Source organism: Cephus cinctus, unplaced genomic scaffold (assembly GCF_000341935.2).
Source record: "Cephus cinctus unplaced genomic scaffold, Ccin1 Ccin1_scaffold0153, whole genome shotgun sequence".
Taxonomy (NCBI): domain Eukaryota; kingdom Metazoa; phylum Arthropoda; class Insecta; order Hymenoptera; family Cephidae; genus Cephus; species Cephus cinctus.
Genome location: NW_014332881.1, coordinates 1,671,360 through 1,680,833, shown reverse-complemented (window position 1 = coordinate 1,680,833; position 9,474 = coordinate 1,671,360). Strand labels below are relative to the sequence as shown.

General features: G+C 37.5%; 2 protein-coding genes across 3 annotated transcripts; one reads left to right on the top strand and one right to left on the bottom strand.

Annotated features, from left to right (window-relative positions):
- The first annotated feature begins 1,056 nt into the window (after window positions 1-1,056).
- On the top strand, window positions 1,057-3,484 carry LOC107263430 (glycine-rich protein DOT1). 2 transcript variants are annotated; one of them, XM_015730626.2, is made up of 5 exons: window positions 1,057-1,152; window positions 1,378-1,442; window positions 1,543-1,995; window positions 2,486-2,707; window positions 2,778-3,484. In XM_015730626.2, exons 1-5 carry the CDS (start codon window positions 1,114-1,116, stop codon window positions 2,917-2,919), a joined length of 921 nt encoding a protein of 306 aa, XP_015586112.1. In that variant the 5' UTR covers window positions 1,057-1,113; the 3' UTR covers window positions 2,920-3,484. The 2 variants fall into 2 exon arrangements, with proteins under 2 accessions (XP_015586112.1, XP_015586111.1); XM_015730625.2 differs by having other exon boundaries at window positions 1,058-1,152; window positions 1,543-2,009; window positions 2,488-2,707.
- A 4,010-nt stretch (window positions 3,485-7,494) lies between these two features.
- On the bottom strand, window positions 7,495-9,321 carry LOC107263434 (uncharacterized histidine-rich protein DDB_G0274557). Its single transcript, XM_015730629.2, has 4 exons — window positions 9,208-9,321; window positions 8,351-8,418; window positions 7,882-8,145; window positions 7,495-7,740 (listed from the first exon to the last, which is right to left on the bottom strand). The coding sequence occupies exons 1-3, from the start codon at window positions 9,226-9,228 to the stop codon at window positions 7,926-7,928; spliced, it is 309 nt and encodes a 102-aa protein (XP_015586115.1). The 5' UTR covers window positions 9,229-9,321; the 3' UTR covers window positions 7,495-7,740; window positions 7,882-7,925.
- Between the last annotated feature and the right edge of the window lie 153 nt (window positions 9,322-9,474).

Here is a 9,474-nt window from a genome sequence, read left to right as displayed (position 1 = left end):
TGAAGCAGTATCTCGTTTACTTTCTTTCCTATTAACCCGACGTGTCCACACGGCTGTACGCGTAATCGTATCGTGAAATCAAAGATGTGTAATTACCGTGATCTGTGAATTAGAAGTATATTAGGTAGATCAGTGCTTTCACAGGCATTCCGTAACGCCAAATAACGATAGAGTTTGCGTGCCTAAACCGATACTCATATTAGACACTGTGTTCGTTGAAAAGCCCTTAGATTTCTAAATAAATTAAATAAACTGTATAAATAAAAAAGGTATATTGTGTTAATTTACACCTGACCTTTTAGTGTATTTTTTAACACGCCGTTTCGATACCTCTACCTCTACTCCTGGGTCACTTTCTACCCTGGACATGGAAAGCCTTTCCTGACTCGTGATCTACAGTACACGTGTATCCCGAAGATTAATGAACCGGGTTATCTGACTCCGCATTGTTGCCTGTATGAGAATGACGAGTTTTGAGGTTAATGTTCAGGCTAACTGATGCTTCGTATTCGAGTTGAAAATTAATCGATCGATTTTTATGGGGTATCGATTACCAATTGTATAGTATGGAACAAGCATACGGGTAATTGTATAATAATTTCTTAAGGATGGAATAACATACAGAGTGATCTTTACAAATTCCAGTTGCGCTATATCGATGTCAGTAGGTATCACGAAACGAGACTAGATTTATCGCAAGGTCGATTCCGGATCTCAAAGAAGGTATTAGGTGTCCGATTGCAACTGCTACAGGTTCTACTATTTCTACTGTGGGAATCTACGTGCTCGAAACGTATACCCACAGGGTGGATACACAGCGAAGCATAGCGACGCGTGTTCACGTGGCGTCGAGACGATGTACAGGCGCTGGATCATTGAGCTTGGAGAACGCCCTGGAGCGCGAATTTCTCTGTCTGCTGTGGGTCATGGCCGCAGTGGGGAACCGGCTCGACTTGGTTCCTCGTCTTCGAGACTCACATGCGACTCGATCTCCCACCCTTCCTTCCGGTACTTCCTCACGTTGGTATATATAGGCACAGGAGATCTTACATATATATAACAGTGTATATCTTACTGCCGTAGAGAGCAGAGCAAAAGAGGAAAGAACGTGGGATGCGCCCATCACGAGATACCATGGCGCTCAGATTTAACGTAAGGACTTGGAACGTCTTATGGGAATTAATAATTTTTATATAGATTTTATAAAGATTCTTTATGAAAATTTATGGAACTTTTTTATTTACGGTTTTTTAATTGATATCTGTTAAGAACGTCACTGGAGATATTGATACAAGTTACTTCTTTTTTTTCTTATTTTTATATAAATTCTGTGCCTGTCAAAAAGGATTAGCAATTCATTTTATATCTTGTTCGTAGATGAGGTTACTTATTCTTGCGGCATTTTTGGCCATTGCTGCTGCAACCTTCGGCGGTCATGAGCAGTAAGTATCGTTTAATTGAATGATCGTTGTATCATTACTCAAAGGTTAAATGTATAAAAGATACATTTCATGAGTAATAACTATACTTGTTTCATTGCAGTGTTCATATAAGAATCCACGTACCTAAGATCATACAAGATGTTCATCACGAGAAAAAGATAATAAAGTACCACGAGGAGCATGGCGGTGGTGGTGGTCACGGTGGTGGCGATTCCCACATCGAAATTACTAGTCCTGGAATAGGAGGTTTTGGAGGTGGCCACGGAGATATTGGCGGCGGTGGACACGATTTCGGAGGCGGATTCGGAGGTGGACATGGTGGCGGTTTCGGAGGTGGTCATGGAGACTTTGGCGGAGGCCACGGAGATTTCGGAGGCGGTTACGGCGGCGGTTTTAGTGGTGGACACGGAGGCGGTTTCGGTGGCGGTCACAGCATAGCCATCAGCGGTGGAGATCATGGAGGTGGATTGGGCGGACACGACATTGGTGGAGGATTTGGAGGTGGCCACGGTGATATTGGCGGAGGATTCGGAGGTGGTCACGGTGACATTGGCGGAGGATTTGGAGGTACCTATTGTTGTCTGCTCGCGACAGGCATTTTAAAAACGTTATCTTATCACTGAATTCCAATTTTAAAAAAACACAGCTGCAAAAGGAACACTGTAAAACTATTACACGAACACTGATCTTGATACTTTCTTACTTTGGTATCTTGTCTCAAGTGGCATTGCGCTTCTTGTTTCACAAGATTTCTCTCTTCAGCGAGATCGTAATCGTTGTTTGACTTTTACCAAGTGCATTCCAGCTATTTCCCGACTGTTCTCTCTCTTTCTCCTTCTAACGTGAGAAAGTAAGGTTATGTCGTTCAGTTGCATTCTTGCATAGAACGTTTCAAGGACATTCGTGACGATATACTTTTCTTTCACTATTATATCATTCGTCTCGTGCTAATCTCATAATAAAATAAGAGTTTACCATTTTTTTCTTATAGCAGACATGAAGAAAAGCGTCTAAAGCACTTTTTATATAAAACGCTTTCTTTCAGGTGGTCACGGCGACGTTGGTGGCTACGGAGGTGGTGGTCATGGCGGTGGTTTTGGAGGCAGCCACGGTGACATAGGAGGTTACAGTAGCCACGGAGGTGGCGACATCGGTGGAGGTTACGGAGGCGGAAGTTTCGGCGGTCATGGTGCTAGTGGAGGTGATGATCATTCCTTTGGTTCTAGCAGCTACGGGAATTCGATATCCAGCGGTTTTGGCAGCAGGTAATTCAAAGACTGTTAAACAATTGAATAATCCATAAGAACGAGCTGATCTATATTCTATATTTCACAGTGGTCATGGTGGCTCATCTGGACTGAGCAGTTACAGTTCGGGTGGTGGTTACGATTCCTATTCGAGCGGCCATGGTGGTGATTCCTATTCTGGAGGTGGTGGCGGTGGCCATGGACATGGTGGATTCTCTGGCTACCCTTAAATTCATACAGCAAACAACGTTCAACATATTCTGACTCGAAGACCGAAATTCATGGTGTAGCCATTAATTTACCATATGACCTGAAGACGCCTGGCGTCTCTGACTTCATTTCATGGAAACCTTAGTCATTTATTCTGCTCATAACTTCACTATGATAAGATCAAAACTGCCTGATTCACCATTGAACCTTTATAATCAGTGCCGTGTACTCATTCCATTGAGAGCGAGTTGCGGTCTATTCACCTTTGAACTTTTGTACATGACCACTGTATAGGTATCATTCCTGTATAATGGCTGCACAAAACCAGGATTCCACTTCCTTCACTAAAAGCTAGAGTAAAACTGCTGATATTCATCAAAATGATAAATCAGCAGAATCCTCTTGCGTGTAGATCTATCTCGCATTCTAGAGCCAGTCGATCTAGAAAACTAGCACTTTTATTAATTACCGGGATTAATTATCCTGGATTACGATCACTCGCCATCAGCAATTATTATATTCATATTAATTATAAACACATCCTTATACAGTTATATAGACTATAAAATATTTTGTTGAATTTGTTATGTTTGTATGATACGTTTTTGTATATATTTCGTGTGTTATTGAAGTATTATTTTAATAAATTGTTTTATATCTTTATATATACTTGTGTCTATTACACGTATAGAAATTCGCTAGGAGTAATACCTTTCTAGCGTTGTTACCAATTGTAGATGCTGGTGGCACCAAATCTTTTTTTCGGGATTATGAAATTTCGACAGAGATTTTCTCGCGGGCGTTTCTCTTGGATTACGGACATTCGGGTGCCCCGTTGTTGCAATCGAGAGAACATTGCTGGCTAGAGTGTCGAAAGAGAGAATAAAAAAGAGGAGTCGTAGATCTGGATAATAGTTCCTATATGCAAAAAATTCACATACCAAACGTCCACAGAATTTTTGCATTGTTTAGCGTCAGCTCGAATTTCGTCATGTTTTATTCTACATAGTCTATGCTGTGTAGCATAGATATTCATACGTATGTACTAGGTGTTGGATGGATGCACGTGATATAAATATTCTAGCCTTCTAAATGAAGTGACAGAATAGTTGAATATATCGTAGATCGACATTGTAATGCAAAAATACCAGTTGGAAAACGATGAAATTTCTTAGTGAATTAGCACGACGCGTTTTCACTCGTCACAGTCATCGCAATGCTTCACATACTATAATATTATACGATTAATCTTGCGTCAATGATATCGTTCAGATATATGGAGGCTACTTTCGTTTGCGCAAGAGAAATTAAAGTACGGAGACGAAGGAAAAAATAATAATACGCAAGTATCACTGGGTACAACATACCTCGGAGAAATTTCAATTGGATTCTTGTCATCTGCTTGATTCGGCTGACGCAGATGAAACGATTTGTGATTTAACTTGATAGCGACGTGTTTACAAATCACAGCCATTAGGAACTAAATGAATAGACTTGATTGATCGTTGTTCATTTAATAGAACAAGCAGTAATTATCAAAGAGTGATTGCAGTGATCTTGAAAGTAACGACGTGACTCTGTTAACAAGGTTATTCTGGCCCTTCTGAACTAATGATCTGACCTGAAGATGGCACCACCATAGGAATTGATAGTAATCACGTGGACCGCGCCAACTTCAAGTGGTAACCATATAAATATGGTTTCTCAGGATTATTGTTATTAGGTATTTGGTGGAAAACATCATGAAAGGTAATGATGCAATGATTCGTGAGCCTAGTGACTGTAAACTTTCATGTTTGCGTAATTCATCCACATAAGCATAATGGAGCATACTCAAATTGTATAATGAAAAGAAAGGTACTCAGTGTAAATCGTTATAATAAATTTGCCCTAGAGGAAATTGGCGATAGGCAGACAGGCAAAAGGAAATAAGTTCTCTAGAAAAAAGAAAAGAGCATACCGGAAGACTTTCCATGTATCATAAGCGTAGCACGAGCGCGATTAATATTCTAGTGTGGAATCATTGAAAATTTCACTTTCTTGAAAATATCCAATATTTTCATCGTTAACATCTCTCTCCACCATTTAATTATGCATCAGTGTGATGATGTATCTGTGTGAGATATGATATTACCTTATAAAAGATAACTGCCTGATCTTTTAACGTTGCGAAAACTTTCACGAGAATCGATCAGATTATACTATAACCACAGTATTGATTACTGGTAATTCAATTACCAGTAGTAAAATATTTTCTTTAAAAGTAATATCCAATTTTTCAGTCTGTAATAAAATATAGTCTCCACAAGTTATATCTACTTTTTTAAAACTTATTCCGTTTTTCTAGTGGAAAAAGTGAACTGCTACGACTCTACGACAATGCACGGATGGCGGACGGATAATTGTAGCTGGTGAGAGTAACTGAACAGAGTAAGGCAGGCCAATATTTTTAACTCTCTTTGTTCCTTTATAGCACCACTCACTGATTACGTTTACGTTTATAAGGCTTGCCGGACAGGAATCTCGTAGTTCTTCTAGTTCCTATACAGGATAGAGTGCACGGGCTGCTACCAACATGGCCGGATTTCTGAAATATGTGCGTTTGAAAGACAAAAGACGTATTTATATATTGATTAATAGTTTGATTGTTCTGTGAACCGGTAAAAATTTATTAGACATCCATTAGCTGGTTTCTGACTTATTTGTGGATTTTCTTCAATTAATTGTAACGCATTGATGTTTTCTTATTCAAAAAATAAATATTGGTTTTAGTACAAGCTACAAATCAAGTATCGATTATAAAACGTGATTGCTGGTTCAATAAAATCTTATATGTGAACACAGTGCTGTGTGCTTTAAACTAATAGTCAGTGTTTGTGATTAAATTATTAATTAGATATAATAAATAATTTATTTACAATAATAATGATAACATCAAACATGAAGATTATAGATGGTAACGTGTCTATCATTAGATTTCATGAAGAAAGCAGACACATGTAATTTCTGTATTAAAATAAAATAGTCTATTTTTTTTGAAAATACGTAATTTATTTTATTTATTTTTTTGCAGATTTTACTTCTTGCGCTGATTGCTTTTAGTCTAGTATCCTCGATGCCAAGACCAGGAGGTGGACATGGAGGCCATCAGTATGTAATTAAAACATTATTAGTATAACACTTGAAATTTTATTTATTTAATTATTAAGTTACATAAAATAATTATTTATTTTACTCATAATACTCTTTTTTTTTCTCTAGCACACATTTCATAATCAAGGTACCACACTTGATTCATGAACATCATCATACCCACGTTAAAAAAATCTATATACCAGTCAAGTCTCATGATGGAGGCCATGATCATGAGCACCTTGAAGATAGTTGGTGAAAAATTCATCAATTTTCATCATTATAATAGTCATCATCAATTTAGTTAACAGTCAATCATAATTTTCAAGATATAAATTGTTTTTGTTTATAAAAAATTATATCCGAATAAAAATACACAGAAACATGCGTATATAATTGTTTCATAATACTCTGAATGATGTTATGTAATTAATTAAATGTATACGGGGTACTCTGTGTCTAATAGTCATTAGAATAAAGTAACGTGATTTCCAGTGATTTAGCTTAGCAAACACGTGCGTTACGAAGGCGAGTCGTGAACTAATCTAAAGCTTTAGAAAGTTCGTGTTTTATTTTGATAGCAGATACAAGTTGATTCAAAGAAATTTTAGTCGGTCAGACCTTTAATTAGAGCGTTGCGTGCCATTAGGACTGTCTCCCCTTATCTAAGTACCACGCGCACTTAAGGTATTACTACGGACCGAAAAGGTATTGCATCGGTCACGAATCACAGTGGATGTAGGTGTATACGTATATACACCGACGCTCTCTTGTCAGCCGTCGTACGAGAGATTTCGTAATAAATATCGACTTCTTTCATGTCTATCAATACATCCTATGAGTAAAAAGTTCTGACTAAAAATCTAAAAAATTCCTAATTGTTTCCTTTGCCACATACTAGCTTTTCATCGGAATTGCGCGGACGAGTCAAATGCAATAAAAAAAAACAAGCGCGTTTTATTGGCCAGGTATAGGGAATACGTGTTACGAGTCCTGACTTTAACGAGGAAATACTCGTAAATGGATGAGTGAATCGTGTTAAAAATTTGTAGAGAGATGTACTGCTATACAAATTAGACGTAAAGAATTAGACAAATTAGACGGCAATGAAAACTGACAGGCAATTAGAAATCGTAGAACTGGCTCAAATTTGAATAAACGGCAGGTTTTGGGATTATTCAGAGAAAATAATATTTCTCGATCGCGATACCATTGACGAAGGAGACACGAAACGAAAGTAAAATTTATTACCGAACGACGTGTTTGACATTGCGTAAAATCAATATTCCCTTAGGATGTTTGGAGAAAAATAAAAATACATTTCTCTTAAGCCTTAAACACACAGGGTATGGGAGATAATCGATAGAAGGAAATACAATAAGAGACAGAATATGGAATAAGCAAAATTGCATGTTCTTGAAAAAAAAACTGTTTACAAAAAAAACAACATAAAAACAATGAAATTATATACAACATTTCTATACATTAAAACGTACATCTACTACGTCCGTTTCATCTATTATAACTTTTTTGGATAGTATCGAACCACCTTGTACCGGGTGTTTGATTTCGTTAAATTATACATCTATCCCCTGACCGAGGAAGAATATTTGTGCAATCGACGACTTGGATTATTTTGAGGCTCCAAGGATTTAGCTGGTACTTAAGCAAAATCGTCATCCTGGCTAATCTAGAAGATGATGAACGACCTGTAAACACAAACGGGGTATATCTTAGTTGACATACTGAAACTCCATGTAGAACCCTGTATAATATAAACACCCTATATTTGAATAATGTAAACCCCACAATTTGAATAAGGATCGTATTGTCCTTGTCATATTACTCACCGAGTATGTATACATTTATTTTTAATTAGAGTACACTGTCATCTCTACCACCATGGCTTCTCCTCAATATGAACAGGCACGTGAACCTTTTCGTAATGATGAACAGGATAAGGTACAGGTACTGGAACTTTCTCAACATGGTGTACTGGAATCGGTACAGGTACAGCGACCTTCTCTACGTGATGAACAGGGTAGGCTATCTTCTTCACGTGATGATGATGTACCGTGTGCACGTGATATGGTACATGGATGACGTGATGTTCACTGGAAAGTTCATTGAAGATGTTCACAATTAGTCTAGCGTAGCCGAAAAGACTTCCGGCGAAAATTATATATAGATTTTTCTCGAAAAAAGAAAGTTAAATTGGGAAGTGATTATGTTTTAATGAACGACTATTAATTGGTATAAATCAATTTATGAGTGTTGTGGATAGCGTTTGTAGATATAATTTAAATTCAAAATACTTACTGGCCACCGCCAAATCCACCTGGCGCTGGTGCTGCCATGGCTACGGCTAGAATGGCGAAGACGAGCAACTGGAACATGTTTGTGAATTTGTGACTGCTCGTTTAACGTACGACGGTTGGTGTGACTTTTAGTTCGTACACGTTGACGCGATTCGAATGAATAATTCTCTTGTACGTTTCACTAGTCTTTCTGCATATTTCTGCAGCGCGATTACGCGACGTCAATGTGAATGAATATACTTGTTGTCCTAATTTAGGAGTTTGTCAGTGGGCTTTATGTGAAACTTTCACGAGGGCGATTGTCATGCAAAACTATATGAGAAAAATGGTCTTGCAGTTAAAAAGCATATGCTTTCAGACTGCAGAAACTTTTTGTCACACAGAATCACTATAGGACGATGAAGGTTTGCTGTGTTATAAATAATTCTTAGTTAAACATGGTATTATTCTACATTACTCCATACAGCACAAACCATTCCGATACGTTTTAGGAACATTGCTGAAACGTAACAAACAGATTGATATGTTTCAAAAATGTTGCTAAACTATGTCTGAATGTTTGCGTTATATGGGACCAGAATAGTGCACAAAATTATTGTTAAGAAATTGAAGTTTGTTAATTATAACATAAACTTGATACACATTATATCAAATTTTTAAAAATCTAATATAAAGAAATTTCGCTAAATTGTCGAGTGAGTAAATAATTTTTTTCATGATAAACATGTATTTTAAAACACACTGAACACAATTCAGAAATAGTCAAGACAGATTTAAAAGATATTGTAATTCGGTAAAAATCGAAATATTATCTAGCGATGTGATAAATTATATTTTAAAAAATTAATCTCTACTCACAGCAATAGCGCGAGACTGCATATTGAAGGCTTTGTGATTCGTTTCCGAACGCTGATACAGTTCTGCGTTTAGTGGTCAGCGATGTGTTTATAAAGGACGATCCGATGCCAAAACTTCCCATGAGGATAAGGGTGGGAGGGATGCCGTTGGATCGGTTGGTTACGTAAATTAAGGAAGTGTGTATCGCTCACGTTACGTAGCTGCGTAACGCACATTTTCGAATTCCACGTGGTCGGGGAAGAAGGTGTATCCTCATTTCTGCTAGAC

Excerpts from the sequence above, each read along its gene's own strand:
- LOC107263430 (XM_015730625.2), top strand. The coding sequence starts at position 1,114 with ATGCGCCCATCACGAGATACCATGGCGCTCAGATTTAAC. Across the intron at positions 1,153-1,377 it reads CCATGGCGCTCAGATTTAAC|ATGAGGTTACTTATTCTTGC; the intron begins GTAAGGACTTGG and ends TCTTGTTCGTAG. Across the intron at positions 1,443-1,542 it reads ACCTTCGGCGGTCATGAGCA|TGTTCATATAAGAATCCACG; the intron begins GTAAGTATCGTT and ends GTTTCATTGCAG.
- LOC107263434 (XM_015730629.2), bottom strand. The coding sequence starts at position 9,228 with ATGCAGTCTCGCGCTATTGCT. Across the intron at positions 8,419-9,207 it reads TGCAGTCTCGCGCTATTGCT|TTGCTCGTCTTCGCCATTCT; the intron begins GTGAGTAGAGAT and ends AACATGTTCCAG. Across the intron at positions 8,146-8,350 it reads GGTGGATTTGGCGGTGGCCA|TGAACATCACGTCATCCATG; the intron begins GTAAGTATTTTG and ends TGAACTTTCCAG.